General features: G+C 44.3%; 1 protein-coding gene across 5 annotated transcripts; it reads left to right on the top strand.

Annotated features, from left to right (window-relative positions):
- The first annotated feature begins 489 nt into the window (after positions 1-489).
- On the top strand, positions 490-20,324 carry crb1 (crumbs cell polarity complex component 1). 5 transcript variants are annotated; one of them, XM_069521751.1, is made up of 14 exons: positions 490-768; positions 3,663-3,899; positions 4,580-4,775; positions 4,921-5,054; positions 5,334-5,516; positions 6,866-7,825; positions 9,338-9,888; positions 10,260-10,425; positions 11,400-12,333; positions 13,168-13,212; positions 13,778-13,900; positions 14,465-14,591; positions 19,583-19,852; positions 19,973-20,112. In XM_069521751.1, the coding sequence occupies exons 1-13, from the start codon at positions 687-689 to the stop codon at positions 19,820-19,822; spliced, it is 3,978 nt and encodes a 1,325-aa protein (XP_069377852.1). In that variant the 5' UTR covers positions 490-686; the 3' UTR covers positions 19,823-19,852; positions 19,973-20,112. The 5 variants fall into 5 exon arrangements, with proteins under 5 accessions (XP_069377852.1, XP_069377851.1, XP_069377850.1 ...); XM_069521750.1 differs by having other exon boundaries at positions 4,915-5,054; positions 19,583-19,848; XM_069521749.1 differs by having other exon boundaries at positions 4,915-5,054.
- Positions 20,325-20,850: the final 526 nt, after the last annotated feature.

The following is a 20,850-nucleotide window of genomic DNA, read 5'->3' as shown; positions in this document are numbered from 1 at the left end:
TTACCTTGACTCTGGATATTGTCTTTTATCTTTTATCATCTATTATTATTTAATAAAAACACACCGCATAAAAAAGCAGAAACTGTTTTTTGCATGTTGAAATGCAGCTGGATTTACATGTAGACAAACATTTGAGCATCTAATGAGGCCTTGAAGTCGAGATTTGCTGATATCAAGCATTTAATCATAAGTTAAATGAATGATTAGATAAACACTTTTATTTTATATACAGGCCTGTTATGTTATGTTTTTGAAATCCCACAAACTTTTTTAAAAATCTTTTTGCTGGAATGTAGGCACCTGTTGTAGCCTATGTTTCAACCTATAGGAACCATGCACATTTAATTCTTATTTTTATACTAATTTATAACTCTATTTGCTCATAGTTATAATTAAAACCTTGCTTTAAATCAGTGAGCCTCCCCTCCCTCACCCAGCAGAGAGGCTGTTATAACCCCCTCCCATAATAACCCCTCCCTGCCCTGTGTGCTCGGCCTGTTGAACGCCACACCGCCTCTCTCTGTCTCATGTGTGATGGAGGCTCTTGATGCCGCTCCAGCAGGAGGAGAAGTGTGCATCAAGTGGATCTGGAGTTGACAACAGATGAATCACCGCAGCCAGAAGCAGAAGCAGAGACATCCGTGCAGGACAAGACTTCAACCCAACGAGCAGGATGAGTTCCTGGCATGACTATGGATTTAAATCACTTCCTTAATGTTGATTTTCTCACCTGCACAATTCTCATCGCATCACTGGTTGTGATCGATGGTAAGTAAACGCTCTGGGTTTCATTCCTCAGTTATTGTTTTATACCATGTTGTTGGTCATTAATCTTGTAAACAACTCAGAACCATGTGCTGTGATTGTATTATACTTGTCATTTTACATTTGTTCAAACAAGAGTGAGTTGGTGTTACATCCCATCATGCAGGATTCAATATCTTACAATACTCATTATAAACATGTTTATTTCACTCATAGTTTCCATGCAAACACTTTCTTAAACATGGAGAATAATCAGGGTAGTGTACGATATGCTTCCAGCCTCTCTGTGTTGAGTTTGAGAGTAGAGATCGTTCTGCATTTGAACCAGTCCATGCTTCGAATTTCAATTACAAGACGGTGAGCTGACATCATCACTTATTGTGATCTACACATTTCCAAAAGACTGGAAGGCTAAAGATTAGTAGAAGAGCTCTAACAACAGGGGGGTGCAGTGTGGTGAGTGGGAGTGGGAAAAAATTGGCGGGGGGTTGGGTTGTGATCATGGGTCAAAAAGGGGGGGTTTGCTTTATGTGTCTTCTTATCACCACTGAAACAAACAGACAGATCCACGGGGCCACATGCATCAGTCCAGAGGAGATGTCAGGTGCTGCACATGTGCCATCTGAAGGGCCTCCAGATAGGAAAACACACAAAGACCCTCAGCAGTGATTTGCATTAGAAAAAAGCCATACACGCTGTGGGAGGGGATGTGTGGTTGCATGGAGCCGTGTCTCAATTTGGCAGCAGGCCTGCATGGCTCTGAATCCTCTGAACTCTGCCTCAGGGGAACACTGAAAGAAACCAGTTGACTAGAAAAATCTTGGTTACAAGGGACACCACCTGTCATGACTTCATGAAATAAGTAGGACCAATCGGTTTTTTGGTTTATTTTTAGAATTATACAGATTTCCATGAAACTTGGTGGAAGGGCATGGTATATGTTGATGCAGATCTGGATCAAGAATTTGTTTTCAGTATCAGCATTGTGAGAGTTATTTTCCCTGATGTTGCAGACAATAATGAATGGATCTTGAGGAAGTTAATGTGCGTCTGCAATTTGATGCAGATCCAAATAAAATTCAAAAATGTAGTTTCATAAAGCTGCGATTTATGGATCTGGAAAAGAAATCTGGCATGTTTAGTGGACTGTTGGTTCTTGGCGGAGATTTGCACTCTACTTATTTCTTTGAAGAATGAATGTATCAGAGTCTGGAAGATGACAACAGGCAGTAGCTCAGTCCACAGCGACTTGGCTTGGGAAACGGAGGGTGGCCGGTTCAAGTCCAGCATGGACGGAAGTTGGAGAGGTGCCAGTTCACCTCCTGGGCACTGCCGAGGTGCCCTTGAACAAGGCACCGAACCCCCCAATTGCTCCCCTTCATGGCTGCCCACTGTTCTGTGTGTGGTCACTGTGTGGATTGTGTTCCGTGTGATGGGTTAAATACAGAGGTCAAATTTCCCCATGGTTGCATGCTGTGTGTGGGACCAGAAAGAGGAATCTTAATCTTAATAAGCTGCTGCAACATTTACATCTAATCTGTTCTGACTTTATTTGGCTGATCCTTGATATGGACATATGGTCGGAGCATCGCCACTGATGCCCATGATATCCATCACACCCCTGGGGCACTTGGTTGATACCTGAATCACGCTGAGTCCCGGTCTAGACGAGCATAAGCTGCTTCATGCAGGAGAACGCTGCCTGCTGTCTGAGAAACTGATTGACCTCCACCACTGACGGAGGATGGAGCCTGAGTCGCTGAAGATGATGGACTGAGTGTGATTGTGCTCTTCTCTGTCTTTACAATCTGCACTCGTCCTGATTGGACTCTTGAGGGGTGATTACCGTGGGTGATTACTGGAATATTTTAGCGTGGCTACTTTTGTGGCATAATGAAGTCAAAACCCATCAAGAAAAACACACTTACACACGTACTTTCTCTATGTCCTTCCAATTTCCCTACACTGCTTTCAAGGTTTCAAAAATTGTGGAACCGAGATTATCATATAATGGAAGAAACACTTGTGCAGATGATTCTTTTCGGAGGCGTCGTGCCTACATGGCCCCTCATGCACATTCCAGGGATTACGTGGATCGTTGTCTCTGAGCTGGTCCCTGTTGTTCTGCCTGGAGAACGTTCATTTTGAAAAGTCTTGATGTGTTATTTGTCTCTGATGTTTTCTTCCAAATGTAGCAGCTGCAGGGGGCGAGACTCAAGGTGGAAGTGATGTATGATTTTAGAGGGAATAACGAAGTGAAGACAAAAAGGAAACAATCTTAGGTTGAGGTTCTTCAAGAAGTTTGAAAGTGAAACTGTTTAACCTTTTAAATTTTGTATAAATAACTTTTGGCTAAATTTTTGGTAAAATCATAACATGCAACCACACACTGCTCACATGTTTTTACCTAACAAGCCTGATTTGAAACACAAAAGGTGAAGGAGTAAGAGTCTGAAAGTATCTCTGTGCTCCATCTCTCTTAAGCAATTTATCTATTTCTATGGAAATAGATCGAATGATGAGGCCAAACAGTGGAATTAGTTACCATAGCAACCAGGCACGATGCCTTGAGAGGCCATTAAATGTAAGCCTTTGTCCTGATGACGTCTCGACTCAAGTGTTTTTTTTTTTCATTGCTAACTAGAGATAAAGGAGCTTCATGATCAAAGCCTGTGTGCTCCATTGGTTAATAAAAATGCAAATATTACGTTTTACAGGAGTAAATTGAGTTGTTGAAGATGCTGTTTATTTTATTAGCTGTATTGTAAATACAACCAGAAACATGTTGTTATGAGTCACCAATGCTCCAAGACCAAAGAAGCATCATATTACAAAATATTTTCTTCAGGAAGATTGGAAATACTTGATATTAATGACTAAATGTGATCTCTTCATAGGTGCGTCTCCTGACAGGCCGCCTCAACCTGTGGACCGGTGCTCTCCAAACCCATGCCAAAACAGGGCCTTATGCAGGAACCACAGGGATGGATACTCATGCTTCTGTGTGCCGGGGTTCCAGGGGTCTCACTGTCACATTGATGTGAACGAGTGCGTGTCGCAGCCCTGCAGGAACGGAGCCACCTGTGTGGACAGAGTGGGCAGGTTCTCCTGTCTGTGCTCTCCTGGGTTCACTGGTGAGTGGAAAGTGACATGTCCCTCATTTTCAGCCTCTAAAAAGAAGAAAGCTTTGTTGTTTATTTTTGGGATTATTTACAAATTTATTTCAAAAATTTCGTTGGCTACTTATATATTTTTAAGCTCAGTTGAGGATGGATTTAAAAATTGTTGTGTTATTTCTTTGTTAGTTTGCAGACTTCACTTTTGTGAAGGGGTGGGGCAGGACCTACTGAAGAGCACATATGTGTTTTCACTGATTACTTACAAAATAATGAATGAAAAGAAAGGAAAAAAGTCTTTGAAAACAACAACTGACCTCCTCCCACTGCTTTTTAAGAAAATACTAATGCAGTGGATAGTGATGAGAGCAACATGAAGAACATCTTTAAACAGCATTATGTCTATTATCATTCACACACCGCAATTTAGTGCTCAGTATTTTATCCATGGACACTTAAGCCTTGCCCAACTATACATGAGGATAAAACATGTTTTAGAATAGCAGTGAAGGGAAAGATGCTTTGTCCTGTACTGCTTCTTTCATGTTGCCTCAGAGTGGCAAACATCTTTGCTGTGGGATGAAAAGACACAGTCAGGACATGATCACAGACAGTCCACACAAAAAGCTTTATTGCCCAGCAGTCTGTGTATCGCATGCAACTGCCCTCTGGCATCTGTCTTGCTTTGATATCCACAGGGGCCACTTGTGAGGTCCAGATTGATGAGTGTCAATCACAGCCATGTCTCAGTGGGGGCAGTTGCCATGGCTACGTCGGTGGCTTCACTTGCACCTGCCCGTCCGGTTTCCAAGGACACCGCTGCGATATCGACACCGATGAGTGCCAAGAGCATCAGTGCCAGAATGGGGCTCTGTGTATAGACGGGGTGAATGGGTGAGTAGCCCAGAGGAGACGTCCTGCCAACTTTAGACAAACTATTATGCTTTATACAAATTCATACATTTACATTAATATTCCATCATGAACGCACACTGAGGAAATTCTGTAAAAAATTATCATCTTCTTGTGTCAGATACAGATGTGACTGCTCTCACACAGACTTCACAGGCCCTCACTGTGAGACACCACTAACACCCTGCCACTCTCAACCCTGCTTCAACAGCGCCACCTGTAGGGGCGAGCAGGGTAACTACACCTGTGAATGCTGGCCAGGTAAATAAAACACAGACACAGTTAATTGAAAGAGGACAAAGATGAAGAGATTTGAGTGAGAGATGAGAAATTCATTTTAAAATATAGAATAAGACATAGAGCAAACACAGAGGTGTGTTTAAGCAGTGGTCTAGTCCAGCCATTGTCTGCATGAAGCAACATAAAGATTCTTATACACACTGCAGCAGCATGTTGATATTACTGTGTGTGTTTGTAGAATCTATATCTATATACAGGGGCTGTAGATCTCATACATTCTCATCTGCTTCCTCATTTCAGGGTTTGAGGGGCGTCAGTGTGAGGTAGACATCAGTGAGTGTAGCAGCAGCCCCTGCATGCACGGAGGTCACTGCATTGAGAGGTCATGGCAGGCTCTGTATGGCAGCGAGCCTCTGCTGCCTGAGCGCTATGACCAGCAGCACGCTGCAGGCTACATCTGCAGCTGTCCTCCAGGAACAACAGGTAGTTTTATTCATGGTACTCAACTGAATGAATTATACACACACCTCTAATGAGGAATACAGGAGGTAGTTTCAGGTACATCCCACAGAATGTTGGGACTTCTGTTGTTTTCAATGACATTCATTTATAATAAAAATCAGCAACGGCATTTGGTAAGTTCTAAAAATGTGCTACTTATAAAACATATTTCTTTCTATTACAATATATATATATATATATATATATATATTATCATATCAAATATAAATATAATATATATTATATATATCAAATATCCTACAATGACACCACTACATTTTGCCCTTTTATTGTTGTGTAACGAGAAATGTGTGAGTTCAAATCAGCTACTGTTTACTGAGGAAATATGGAAATATGGAATTAACAATATTCCGTATAATAACATGGACATGACTGTAACTTCCCCTCCCAACAATGTCTCATTTCATTATTTGAGGTTACATCAAATTATACATTTTAGTTGCCAGGGCAGAATATTCGATCCAGAGTCATTATATGAGTCCAGGACTTTGCTTCAGGTAAGACTGTGAGCTGCTGCTGAGGGTTGTGTTCTAAAAATTGAAACCCAGTCAGTGCACTGACTCAGTGAGGTAGCCAAATAGCATTAGTTTAATCCCCAGGATCTGGCTTTGCTGGTCTCCTGACTGGAGCTATTCAGCTCTATGTGGTTGTAGAGAAGGAGACGAGGAGCAGACCTGTACACAAACTAACTAATATGATGCAGTCAGACAAGTTCGGGGTTATTCTGGGGGGAAAAGTGACGGCATGATGTGGAGACCTGCAACATGGATCTGGGGAATTTTGTTGCTTGGAACAGGTAAAATCTTAATGGGTTTTTGTTTATTTACTAATGGTATTGCATAATAAGAATTTAATGATTCTATTATTTGTAACCTTTTATACAACCTCGAAATAACCAAGTTTTCTTTGATGTACAACAGGACATAGATTCTGTATATAAAGTGCATTTGTTTAAAATCTAGAAGCATCTATAGCAATGATGCATGCAAAGATTTCTTAAGAGAAACACAGACAAACAATTTTAAGAGGATTTTACAAGTAAAACCCCTTTTATGCAACTGGTCTTGTAATAGTTTAGCTGGGCACAACATAGTTGAATGACAAACAAAAAGAACAATAAAAACTATTACCTGGCACAACTGGTAAACTCATGTGGGAAATATTTATGCTTGCAAAACAATTGAATAAAGAACAAGACATTAAATACCTTTACAGCAGAATAATTCACAACAGACTAATCATTGAATTAGTGTCTTCACTAAAAAACCACAAGCTACAGGTGATTTTGTTGTTTTTTCTTGCTCTGACAGGTTCCCTCTGTCAGGAGGTGATAAACCAGTGTGATCCCAGTCCCTGTCAGAATGGGGGCAGGTGTGAGAGCCACGTCGAAGGCTACAGTTGCCACTGCCTCAAACAGAGTGACGATGGAGTTCTCTATGGAGGCGTGAACTGTGATGTGAGGTTGATGGGCTGTGAGGGACACGAATGCCAGAATCAAGGCTCCTGCTCTCCTTTCCTCATAGACGGGACTCAAGGCTACGACTGCTCCTGCTCCGCTGGGTTCACCGGACCCCTCTGCAATACCCCCACCACATTCTCCTTCGAACGCAGGGGCTACCTGCTGCTCCAGAGTCCTCTGGTGGATGCAGAGTTCTCTTGCAAAATCACCCTGAGCTTCAAGACTGTTCTGCCCACAGCTTTGTTGTTCCAGCGGAGCAACAGGGGCCTGCTGCTGAGCCTGGAGCTGAAGAGAGGGCAGCTTTATCTCACCCTGAGGAGGGAGGCCTCGGCTGGGGCTGAGACAGAGCGCACAGCCCAGGTTCTGGAGCTTCCATTCAATGTCACAGATGGAGAGTGGCACTCTGTAGAGGCCGTGCTGGAAAACTGGGTGCTCAGCCTGAAACTTTTGCATGATGCTGGGAGCTGTGGAAGCCTGTCATGTCACAAGGTGGCCTCAGTCAGTCCAAGCACTCTGGCTGGACTGGAGTGGAACACATTTATTGGAGGAGTGCCTCATGACCAACATGACCCAAGTGAGGACGCTCCACTTCCAGCATTTATTGGCTGCATGCGGGACGTGTTTGTTGACTGGCAGCTCGTGGTGCCTAAAGAATGGTTGAGCGACTCGGCTGTTAACGTGTCCCCCGGCTGCAGCCACAGGGACCGCTGCCTGGATGTGCCTTGTCAAAACAGAGGACAGTGTGTCAACCTGTGGCAGAGCTACCAGTGCTGGTGTCCAAGGCCTTACGAGGGGCAGGACTGTGAGGAGGGTACGTCTGCATCTGTAGATCTATAAACAAAGACATTTGTGGTGTTACCCACCACGCTCACATTCAAGCTTTGAGATAAGCAATTTCATTGAGGTCAGAGGAAAATACTACAGAGTCACTCCCACAAAGTATCTTAGGCGGGTAATTAAATAACATCCTTGGTTGCTGATGTGTAAAGAGACAAGAGCAGAGATGAGGCCAATTAAAAGCCACAGTGAAGGAAAGAGGCACAGATCCTCTTATCTGACGCACAGGATTAAGGATATAAGGGATTCTATTTTTGAAGAACACAGACGCACATTAAAGGAAAAGTACCCACCTTCACTGACCCGTGCAGAACTGACCGTCAGAGAGTCAGCGACGAATTTAAGGAAAGAGGAAAAAAAGATTTTCACACAAAAATAATCCCTGAAAATATCAATTGGTTCTAAATTCTCCACTGATGATATCTATGGTCTCTTGAGTGTGTCCAAGCAGATTATACTGACCGCAGTGTCTGATGGGATATTTGCACACACATTTACCCAAACGCACAGAAATACATACACACGCCCAAATCGCAGACATTCACAGTGACCACGTTACGCAGTGTGTTATGTCTTCTGTGTGACCTCTCTGTGTGTGTCCTCTGTGTCTTTATCAGCTGACCACAGCACAGGAGAAAGTGCTGACAGAGGACACAGTGTATGAGGGCTGGTGGCTGCTTGCGTTTCCTCCGTCTTTTTCTGTTCTTGTTGCCTCAACTCAAACTGCTCACATGAGTGTTCCAGTCAGTTAAAACTCTGCACCCAGATCTATCACAAGACAAGATGAGATAATCCTTTATTAGTTCATTTGCAATATTACAGTAGCAAGAGTCAAACATAGGCATGATTTTAATATTTTTTAATATAATTTAAAAAAAAGGATTTAATAGTAAGTTTATTTTCTTATATGAGAAAAATGTCATGTGTCTGTGTGCTGAAGATTAAAACTAAGTAAATGATATTAAAAGACAGTTCTGTTGAATCCTCTGCATCTGCAACATGTTCGGTTCTGACATGCGGCCATTTGCTGTGTGTATTTCTCCCCCTTACACATTAAAGTCTGTCCTATCAATAAATTCAACAACAACACGATCCACAAACAAGGTCAAAGATTGGGTAACGCGGTCTGAGAGGTCACTAAGTCTGCTTTAAGGGGTTTTATGTAATTTTGAAATTATGTCATGGAGAAAATTCCACAGGAAAATGAAAGGAAAATATATTTCTAAAAATATGGAGCAAAAGTGAACTCACTGTTTGACTCCCTGGTTGCATGAACTCCAGCTGTCTTTTGCCGCTTGTTCAATAGTTTTTTTCCTTTTACCTTAGTAAAGACAGGAAGCGAAACTAAATTACATCCTTGAACTTCTAAAACTACATTTGTCTTCAATGAATATGTTTTTCTGAATCAGCCAACTCACTTTTCTCTTTGTCTTAAACTTGACAACAACATTGTCTCATCTCGATCAACTTTTCCCTCCTTTTGTAGAGCATGTGCCTGCACGCTTTGGGAATGAGGACTCTCACAGTTACGCCACGTTCAATGTCACAGACGACCTGGGTCACGACCTCTCCATCTCACTCTTCCTCCGTACGCGAAGGCCCAACGGACTCCTCCTGGTGCTCGCCAACGACAGCAGCCAGTACCTGCAGATGTGGCTGGAGGACGGCAAGGTCACGGTTCAGGTCAATGACTTTGAGAGTCTTAGGGCAGAGAGCACGGTGGACGACGGGGAGGTCCACTTTGTGAGTGTGGAGGTGGTGGAGGGTCGTTTGACTCTGTACGTAGCAGATCAGAAACAGGGGGAGATGGAGATCAGGACGGTTGGTGTCCAGGCAGGAGACACTGTGCACGTGGGAGGTCTGCTGGAGAAGAAGACAACCTCAGTGTTCGGTGGATATTTTAAAGGATGTATCCAGGATCTGAGGATCAATGACAGCAGGCTGCAGTTCTTTGGGTTGGACACGTCAGTGAGATCGTATCCTCTGGAGCTCATGGAGAACGTGACCAGCGGGTGCTCGGGGGACAACGCCTGCAGTGTGAGTAAAGACACTTGTTTCTCCTTTTACTTATCTTTATCAAACTTTTATTTTCAGCCTCACCATTGTCACTGTAAAAAAAACATACTAAGTCAAAAAACTAAAAACATTAGTTATTCTGCTGAGATACAAATGTGTATTACTTGTATTTTTACAAATAATTCAATGCAATTTGATTCTGTATTTACCTTTTATTTTATGGTTAATATTTTTAATAAAGTAAATTACTGTATCATTATCAGATTTACACTTTAATAAAAAAAAGGTAAAATAATAATACATATACATAATACAGTACAATTAAATCAATCCAACTTCATGCAACATTTGATTATAACTAAGCCTCAATATGTTTTTTTTCTCATCTTCAGAAGAATCCTTGTCTGAACGGGGGAATGTGCTACTCCATGTGGGATGACTTTACCTGCACCTGCCCACCCAGCACAGCAGGGCGGCGCTGTGAGGAGGTCAGGTGGTGCGAACTGTCCCCTTGCCCCATGGATTCAGAGTGCAGGATGCTGAACCAGGGCTATGAATGTGAGTGGAGTCCGAATGAGTCATCATGATGTCAGAGTGTTTTAAATCAAGCCTCAAGTGATTACATCACAAAATAATATAATCAAAACAAAGGAATAAAATGTGACATACAATCAGTTAAGTCAGATAAAAATAGGCTTTAACTTTAAGAACATTGTGACGAAATGAGATATTATAATTATAATAGGAGAAAATGATATCATCACAAATGTTGACATTTTGTCACTTGTGCCACTTTTTGTTAAATACGACTATTCATAAGATCAGATTTCATGGAGTCAAGCAGTGATTTCATTTTCCATATTTTTAGAAATTCATTTTTCTTTTTGTGGAAGTTTCTTCATGACATCATTTCATAGTTACATAAACCCCCTTAAAGCAGACTTAGTTACCTCTCAGATCGTGTTACCCAATCTTTGACCTTGTTTGTGGATCGTGTTGTTGTAGAATTGGCGACTGTGTAACACACACTTGATTATATAGCGGTAAAGTGGACGTGCCCCATAAAGCAGGATTGGCCTGAGGCCAGCTTATCCTTTTTTTTTGTTGGGATTAGTGATGATTTACTGTGTCACCCGTCTGTCCGGTAAGCTTCCCATGATCAGTGATTAACTCATCCAGGAGCCAATAACCTGCTTCCTACAGGTATTTCAAATGACCTCATGTTGTTGCCTAAAAGGATTTTAGTGTTATCAAACAAGGTGTCCAACTGAAAAGGATAGTTCACTGAAAAAATGAAAATTCACTCATTATCTCCTCACCACTCTGCCAATGGAGGGGGGAAGTGTTAGAGTCCACAAAACACTTTGGGAGTTTTAGGGGTAAATTACATTGCAGCCAAATCCAATACAGTTGAAGTAAATGGTGACCACTTCTTCAAACATACGATTCTGACGATGGTGCAACAAAGTAAGTGTGTGAATGTGGAAACAAATATGCATGACAAATATTAATGTCATCTGCTGATCTCTCAGGTTATTCCAATGCAACCTTCCTGAATGACAGCACCGTGCTGTCCTTCAGGGGAAACGGACAGATTTCCCGCAACCTGACCAACCTCTCCCTGAACCTACGCACACGGAGGCGTAACACGGCCATCCTGCACGCAGAGAAGGGCTCTGCATTCATCACGGTCTCTGTCCAGGACGGTTTCCTCTTCATGGAGCTTCAGAGTGCCACCACTGTGGGCGACAGTGAGGAAGAGGCCATCTCTACAGTCAGCCTCAGCAGCCAGACGAGCGTCAGTGATGGAGAGTGGCACAGTGTCCAAGTGTTCATGGCGGCACCGTGGGCTCACGTCTCCCGGTGGACTCTAGTGCTGGATGAAGAAATAGAGGCAGCCAGCACTTCCAGGAGCCAAGCAGGCAACATAGACTTCCTGAAGCAGGGGGTGGACATCTTCCTGGGGGGCCTGTCTCCTGATTCCGGCTGGTCCCTGGCTGGATGTTTGGGCACAGTGGAGCTGGGTGGCATAGCCCTGTCTTACTTCAGCTCCTCTGACGTGAACTTCCCACGGCTGCAGGAGGAGCAGTTCATCCAGACATCTTTGCACCCACCGCTCCTGGGCTGCGGTGGGGCCCCCGTGTGCCGGCCCAACCCCTGCCTGAACGGAGGGGAGTGCCAGGACCACTTCAACACCTACAACTGCAGCTGTGCCGAGGGCTGGGCCGGGAGACGCTGTGACTTCTTCACCAACACCTGTGCTTCCGGTCCCTGCGTCCACGGCAACTGCAGTGTGAACGGGCCAGCCTACGAGTGCACCTGTGAGTTTGGCTACGCGGGAGTGGACTGTGACGAGGAGGTGGACATATGTGAAGACCACCTGTGTGCACACGGGGGCACCTGTCTGCACGGGCCGGACAGATACGCCTGCCTCTGCCCTGAGAACTACACCGGACCCCTTTGCAAGTAAGTTCCAGTACTTTCTGGATACAGTGAAAAAGATATCTTGAATAGAATGAAAGTAGCAAATAGTCTGGATTTGATATAGTCACACATTATTTATGCAGTGCATCTATTTGCAGCACTATCACACACTGCTGGCACAGTCATCAACCTTCTTGTTAGTGGACGACCCGTTCTACTTCCTGAGCCGCCATATTTACACAGCATAGAATAGTCTCTTTGTGTTGAGTGCAAAAGGCTTAAAACAGAAGAGGAAACAATAATATGAGCATTTCATGCTTTGAAGACGACTTTGCTCTTCAGTGAACAGTTTTAAGATTTTAGTTAGTTAGAAAACACACGAAATACACAAATAAATGCTCAGGGATAGCGACTGAACGACAACACAAACAAGAAGCCCTCACTGTAAATGTCTCCACACGTCTGCCTCTGTTCAGCGTTTCCACCCCGCCTGCAGCGAGTGTCTCAGAAGCCGTGTTTCTATTCTAGTGTCAGCCAGAAAAGGCCTCAGTCTGCTGCGTGTCTCACTACACGCGGCTCTCTGGTTCAGCGACAGTTTTCTTCTCCCCCTGTCATCTACCGTTTGCCTCGGAGAACCAGCAGGGGAACGCCTCCAACCATTTATCCCGTAAACACACAGAGCCTCCTGCATTTTGCATCTCCTGCACAATGAGAAGCTTTGCAAGTGTCTCGCTCAAGCGAGCCACCAGACAAGCTGCACGTCTCCCTTTGCTGGGAACATCTACGCTGCAAAGTTTTCATCAAAAAATGTTTGTCTCTCCTGTTTGTGTCTCTCTCTACCTCCATCTTGCCGTCTTTCTTCCTGCTTCCCTCCAGTGAACGCATTGAAGAGATTCCGTGGTACATTGTTGTCAGAAATGTGTAAGTTCTTCTACTTTTTCTTCTGTTTCTCAGGTGTTTGCGATTTGTCTCCTGTTAGATATTTGTTTTGTTTTTTTTGGTTCGACAATGTGGAACAAAATACCGAGCAAAGCTAATATTAACGCTGTGTTTCACATGACTGACAGCTGTAGTTCAAAACCATCACTGGCATCTGAATGAAAACTTCACCTACCGAAATTGTTCACTTTTAAAAAATGAAAATCCGTGTTTTGTCACCGATTCAGGGATGAATTTCAAGTTTCCTCCAGATGCACGACATTTGAAAACAGAGCTGCTGCTTTGGGCAGATACGAGATAAAGGAGGCAAGAGAGAAATAATAGATGTTATATGTGATTTGACATCGTGCAAGAGGTTTAATCTTATTATCCTGGTCACAACCTAAACCTCTTTGTCTCCCCTGTGGAGAACAGCAGGGAGACTCTTCTGCTTCCGTAAAAAGACGTCCAACTTTGCTGCACACGATCCAAAAATAGCTCTGGCTGTGTGGCCTCAGATGAAACACAATGTTTTCATCCTCTTACACGTCTGACTGTCCTTCACCAGACGACCCAAGCTGCCCGTGTCCGTGTGCGGCGATGACACCAGGAACTACACCTGCTTCAACGGAGGCAACTGCACCGACCGAGAGCTGTCATGTGACTGTCCGCCAGGCTTCGGTGGACACCGGTAGGAATAGAAAACACACGGTTATTATTATGATGACACTCAAGAGACCACTGACCCAACAGCCTCCTCGTGAATCAGCATCTAAATTCACTGGATCCTGATTTTGATTTGTATCCTCACGTGTTTGATTTCTATTCATCAAGATCCATGAATTATTCTCTGAGTAAAATGTTAAAGATCACTGATCTGGATCCACACCAAATTTATTTCCTGACCAATATCGCATCCGTTCACTTACTTGTACTTGTTAGTTTAATCCGTGTCCCATCCACTAACATGGAGGAGGCTGGGCTTATGACCTATACTGCAGCTGGCCAACAGGTGGTGATCAAGATGAATTGCTTGACTTTTGAGGAAGTTGTTGTGTTGTCCACCTTTGTACACACTGATACACCTGCCTGCTGCTGCTGCAGCTCCTTCCACCACCACAACCTCCACCTCCTGCGCTACACGCTCAATATCGGCGATTCAACGATGGCAGGATCGAATTTGAAAGCTCCCTCCAAAAACAAATCTCGTGTCTCAGAGCTACCTGTGTGTTTGTGTGTGTTTGTGTGTCTGCAGGTGTGAGCAGGAGGTGGACGAGTGCCAGTCCAACCCCTGTCTGAACGGAGGCTACTGCCGCAACCTCATCAACAAGTTCATCTGCATGTGCGACATGAGCTACGCGGGAGACACGTGCCAGATGGACGTAAGCGACATTTACTTTTACGTGGCGTTGCTGCTGTGGCAGAACCTCTTCCAGCTGCTTTCCTACCTCATCCTCAGGCTGGACGACGAGCCGGAGGTGGACTGGGGAGGAAACGACTGAGTGTGTGTGTGTGTGTTTAAACAGTATGGATGCAGGGGGGGGGGGGGTTTGAAGCTTTGTCAGGTGATTAATGGTCAGTGGTCTTCTGTTCAAAGCAGACTCCAGATCAGGCGTTTATGACCAACACAGGATATTTTTTTAATTATCAAGTTTTCTCTAAATTTGACAGTTTGCAGTACAAACGACCACAGAGCTGTTTCTGTGCCTTAAAATGATTCGCTGGTCATCAGAAGGACTTTATTCAATATAGCTGTGTATAACTTGATTTCATTTACTTATTTAAGTGGCTGTAGAGAACAAGTCTCCTCACAAAACACTTGAAAGATTAATTTGTTATTTAACTCGAACGCTACCAATTTTGTTTTTGCAAAAAACTAGCGATCGAGGTCTAAAGGGAAAGAATAGTCCATATTCAATAGAGCACTTTTTGGTGAAGTCAGGTACATCGTAAAATCTGTGTTATTTGTGATGTTTCTCTTTGAGGACGTCCTGCCAGTCTTGTCTGAACTGCATTGTGGGAGCTGCGTGCAAATGTATGTGTGAACTATCAAAAACAGTCACCAAAAGCAGCTGCAGGGGCTGGAAGACGACGGCAGGACGTCTCTTTGTGCTTGATGTGCGTTCAGAGCACTGCGGCGTTTTGACTGACTGACTGAGCGACTGACTGCTGCGCGTTGTTTTGTACCAAATGGAGAAGTTTCCGTCTCTGAACCTTCCTGTGTGAGGTGTCGTATTTTGAGCCTGAATTCTCTGCGGCTCTGCTTGAACGGTACCTGTGAACACTGCTGTGGTCAGTGTTCGATGACGCTCAGGATCACTGCACTCGTCTGCTCCTCATTGATTGTGTTTGTCTCTCTGTGTTGTGTCTGTGACATTGTCTCAGTGATCCACGTTTGATTCATGTGACGTCTGTCTTTGTCTTCTCTTCATCATATTCTGTCCTCGTGTTCCTGTCTCTGTCAAATAAAACTAAATCTGTCTCATCAGCCTTGATTTGTTGTTTGTCCTCTTTTCGTCTCTTTCACCTCATTTTCCTTAACATGTTTCGTTTTCCATTTTCACATTGGTTTTTTCTTGAAGGTCCTCTCATTGATCCTTTCATTGATAACCTTCCGCTGCCAAACATAGACACTTAATCTGTCTTAACAAGATGTAGTGAGAGTGTCTCTGAGAATAGCCTGAGTTCACAGACACACACTCACAGAGAGAGAGGGACGGCAACGTGCTGCAGCATTTAGACATATATATATATGATTAAGTGCACAGAGAAAGAATAAAGTATAGATTCACAATTTAGTGAATTAGACATATTATGCTCATAAGATAAGATTAAACTTAATTGGTCCACACACCAGGGAAGTTCAGTTGTTACAGGAGCAAGTCGATCAGAATGAGGTAGACAAGAGAATACAAATATAGAAAAAGGAAATAGAAACAAATACTGAGTATGAACATTATATACAGAGCTCACTGTAGTGGTTTGTCAGTTCATCATTTAGATTTTTACTTGAAAATGTTTAAATGCTCTAATGTTCATGAATCACATCACTTCCCTCAGAGTGCTCACTGCTGCAGCTCCTCCTCTCAGCCTCTGTCTGAAACACTTGTCTCTTTAAGGCCCTCCTCTCGATGAAGCCGGGTCTGCTCTGATTGGTCAACTGGCCCGCTCTGTTGTGATTGGTCGACCGGCCTCCTCTCTCACATCACCTGACCTTGATATGTGTGTACATGTAAACAGAAGCTGAGGAGCCATCACAGCACACAGTGCGGGAAACAAGTTTCTTTCTATCATTCAATATTAATATCATTTGTTTTACCTTAAAGTATTAATACTTAGTGTAAAATAAACGTTTTCCGTCATCATCCTACGACTGTGAGTGAGGGGATGATTTCAGGATCCTCTGTGAGCAGCTCCCTTTACCTCCAAGATTTTTAACTCTACAGAACTTTTACATTAACAAAAAACTATATAACACTCTAGAGGGAAGAAACACTGAAAAGCATCATATGTCTCCTTTAAAACAATAGTCAGGTGAACACTCCTCATTCCTCCTCTTCACACTGGCCGTTAAAACGTTCTTCTTCACCTGCTTTCAAAGTGTTCCAGTCTTCTTCTTGTGTAAACCCAGTTCATCAAAGTTAAAATGAGGCCCCTGCAGTTTGAGTTTGTCAAGTCAAGTAGACGTGGTCCAAGTCTTTTAGACATTAACTTCCCTCTGTGTGTTTCCACTGACGCTGTTTCCCTCTGGAGCTGCAGTGATGTAATAGTAATAAAAAACGTTTTGCTCTAGAAGAATTTAACTTTGGACGATTTCCACATGGTTTGTCCAATTTGGAAACTGAAGCCTTTAAACTTGAAAGCATTTCTGCGCAGAGCGACGGCTGGAGATTCTGTCCCCGATCACTTTCACAGAAATCTTTTAATGACAAGTATGAACAGAATGAAACACAGGAACCTGACTATTGTCAAAGATGCTCTTAGAAAAATATACGCTATAAGAAATGGTTTTCCGACTTTGATGTGGACGAAGGTGACCAGGTCTCACAGAGACTGACCTCCACCTCATCACCCAGTGTCATTACCCAACCTCACTAATGCTCCGGTCAAACCTGCAGCCTGGTTCTTTTTACAGCAGCACATTAATGCTGATGGTTTTTGATTCACAGTCACTGTCAGGTATCCACATACGTCTGACATGCAAGAACACACGTCTCATACACCCTCTCGCTCCCATATTAACGTCTGTGTGCACCTGTATGTATGTATGTGTGTGTGAGTGTGTGTTTATGTGTGTGTGTGTGTGAGTGTGTGTGTCCTCTACAGGCAGAGCTCGCCCTGATGGGGAGGAAAGAGGGGGAGGAAATGAGAATCAGTTTTTCAGTGTCGGCACTGATGTGACTCGTTTCTCTCGTCCGCAATGAGAGAAAAGAGAGAGAGATAAAGAGAGTGAAAGAGAGAGAGAGAGAAATGTGCTTTTGCCAGCAGAAAGGCAGCATCTGCTGCTGAAGTGCAGTTTCAGCAGAGAACTGGTGGCATTCACAGAAGTTCGGCCTGCTTCACAGAAACATATGAGGGCAGCTTATCTTACTTATACACACACACACACACAGACACACACACACACACACACACACAGAGCAGGGTGATAGTGCTGACAGCAGGGAAGCATAGCTGCCGTCTCTCTGTGTGTAGCTGCAGTGCCGAGGCTTCAGGGCGGCCTCGCCATGCACCTTAGAGACTGGTTAGTCAGACATCTCCGTGTCTGTGTGTGTGGCAGTCGGTGAGTGATGGCGGGTCCTGGCTGCAGGCTGCTCCGGCTCGCTGGTGTCACACTCGCTCTGGCAGCCACAGTGACAGGTAAGCACTTTGCAGGAGTCAACAAAGAACCTGTAGCGAGGGGAAGAAAGTGTAAAGTCTACAGCGTCGAGTGTGAGTGCACAAGTTATTTTCTGCCTCAGGATATGGACGGTTGAATTTTTATTAGAATTACGTTCCCACATTGATTGCTCAGTATAAAGTTTGCTGACGCCTGAGTTTCTTTCCTCACACAGCCTTGTGTAAACCTGACAGGCTGAGTAAGAAGCTTCTGGTTGTGAGGATGGTGTCAGGCAGAATTGAAAGGGTTGTGGAGGAATGATACTCACAGCTGTTGTGCTGTTGCTTCACCTTTTCATCGGCAGCTCAGAGTGTCAGCGCCACCACCCCGACCACCACGACCCATGTAAGTGCGTCTGCCTCTCAGGTCTCCTGCTGCCGGTTAATGATGTTAACAATCACTCACCTGCTGCTGCACTTTGATTCGCTGTGATTCACTGGGCCTGACTGCTGGGGTCAGACGTGTGTGTGTGTGTGTGTGTGTGTGTGTGTGTGTGTGTGTGTGTGTGTGTGTGTGTGTGTGTGTGTGTGTGTGTGTGTGTGTGTGTGTGTGTGTGTGTGTATAAGTAAGATAAGCTGCCCTCATATGTTGAAGCTGTTGGTGTGTTTTTGTGTGAATATCAAAGGGCTGCGAGTTCAAAATGGATCTCAGCAAGTTTCACAAGTCATTAAAACGCCTTCACACACTTCATGTTAAACAGCTTTTCTTCCTGTTTGAAGAGAATCGTGTGTGTGTGTGTGTGTGTGTGTGTGTGTGTGTGTGTGTGTGCACGTTTACTGACTCTACATCTTTGTGAGGACAATTTTGAGGAAAGACAGTCGGGACATTTTGCTCAGTCCTCACTTTTTCAAATGACGACTGAGATGAGACATTTAGTCTTGATGGTTGAGGATAACGTCTCATGAATGCATTATGCCAATGAGTGTCCTCACCAAGATAGAGGTACAAGTTTGTGTGTGTGGTATTACTCATGTTGTGGGGACCTAAATCTGTTTACTCAGCCACAGCATTGGGACTTGTCTTCCTTATGGAGACAAAAAGCAAGTCCCCATAAGGTAAATCATTCAATTTTAAAGTGAAGGCATGTTTTAAGGTTAGGATAAGTTTAGGTTTAGGTTCAGGTTAGGATTAAAGTTTGGGTTAGGCAAGTAACTCAGGTAAGTGTAAGTCCTCAGGAAATTCATGTTAGTCAATGTATTGTCCTCTGAAATCATGAAGACAACTGTGTCTGTGTGTGTGTGTGTGTGTGTGTGTGTGTGTGTGTGTGTGTGTGTGTGTGTGTGTGTGTGTTAGAGTTCAGGTTTTGTCCACAATGAATGGAAGTCAATGCAAAGTCCAAATAAGGAAGTTGCACAAACCTGTGTGTGTGTGTTCCAGCGATTTCTGGTGTGTGTGTGTGTGTGTGTGTGTGTGTGTTTTCTTGGTGCTGTTTTCTGTTTGTGCTGATGGGATCATCAGGAGGCATATTGCCTGTGTGTGTGTGATCCTCCACAGATAGAGCGTGCTCCACGCAGCTCACGGGTGGCCGCTGTGCTGGCGCCGTGTCTGATTGGCTTGGCGATAGTGGTGATGGTGGGCCTGGCCCTGGCCGTGGCCAAGCTGCGAAAGAGGCGGCAGACGGAGGGCGTTTTCAGTCCACGGCATCTCGAGGCCGCCGGCGGTCACGACCCCCCCACTGAGCTGAGGAACACATCCATCAGCACGTTGGCAGCACGCGTGGAGCGCCTGGTGTAGTGTGAAGCAGTCAGGAGAGGAGAAGTGTGTGTAAGAGTGTGTGACGGAGAGAAAGACACGAATAAACAACGTATCCTGTGCATGAACATCTTTAAACCAAAAACATAGTTTTTTTAATGTCTTACAAGCGTCTGTTTGTCTTTCCTGCAGCTGACCTCTGAGGGTTTGACCTCTGACCTCTTGCTGTCCATCATTCTGGTGTCTGTTGTCCTGCTGCTGGCTTTCATCCTGACCTCCGTTGGACTGGTGGCGGCGCTGAAACGCCGCGCCACCCACGGCACCTACAGTCCCAGCCGGCAGGAGAAGGAGGGATCACGGGTGGAGATGTGGAGCATCACTCAGCCGCCTCCTATGGAGAGACTGATATGAGAGGGGCGGGTGGGGACTGTGTTTACATGCAGGGTGGTAATCCTGTTGTCATGGCAAGACAGGAAATGAGATCAAATATCTGGCTCCTGCATGTTAACATGGTCTTCTCCTCGCTGCTCACATGCTCATGCTCTTTAGATCCCGTGAAGCCATTTTTGTCATTGCATAGGCATGGAGCCCTTGTGGCCACTAGAGGGCCCCTGACATGTACCCACAGAAAATCTTGAAATCTTGAAATCTTACACAACACAACATGATGTTGACGGGCTTGATGGCTGATACCGCTGGTGTAACGAATCCCTGCCGCCTCTGTCAGAGCTGTAACTGTGACTCTGGGTTCTTCAGATTTACAGACGGTGTGTGAAAGATGAATCTTCGACAATAATCAGTAATATTGGCAATCAAACTGTGTCGAGGGCCCTGTAGAGCCGGCCCTGTCAGTGCCTCATCCGTCCCCCTGAGAAGCTTTGCAGCTGGATTCACCATCCGACACAACATCGGTCTAAACACAAAGATGTGAGCTCAGAAAGTATCGAGTGTCTCACGTCTCTGTGTCCATGTTCTCAGAACTGATGGAGCAGAGTTTCAGACACACACGTTGAAACAAGTGAAGAGTGAAGACATTCCTCATTTAAATGTGTTTTCATCGTGAGAAAATG

Source organism: Paralichthys olivaceus, chromosome 3 (genome assembly GCF_024713975.1).
Source record: "Paralichthys olivaceus isolate ysfri-2021 chromosome 3, ASM2471397v2, whole genome shotgun sequence".
NCBI classification, from domain to species: Eukaryota; Metazoa; Chordata; class Actinopteri; order Pleuronectiformes; family Paralichthyidae; genus Paralichthys; species Paralichthys olivaceus.
Note: the sequence above shows the minus strand (reverse complement) of the source record. Positions and strands in the feature narration are given on the sequence as shown.

What these genes read in the sequence shown, in the direction of transcription:
- crb1 (XM_069521750.1), top strand. Translation starts at nt 687, where the DNA reads ATGACTATGGATTTAAATCACTTCCTTAATGTTGATTTTCTCACCTGC. An exon ending in TACATTGTTGTCAGAAATGT is followed by an intron (nt 13,213 to 13,777) that starts GTAAGTTCTTCT and finishes GTCCTTCACCAG; the next exon opens with ACGACCCAAGCTGCCCGTGT. An exon ending in GAGACACGTGCCAGATGGAC is followed by an intron (nt 14,592 to 19,582) that starts GTAAGCGACATT and finishes GATCCTCCACAG; the next exon opens with ATAGAGCGTGCTCCACGCAG.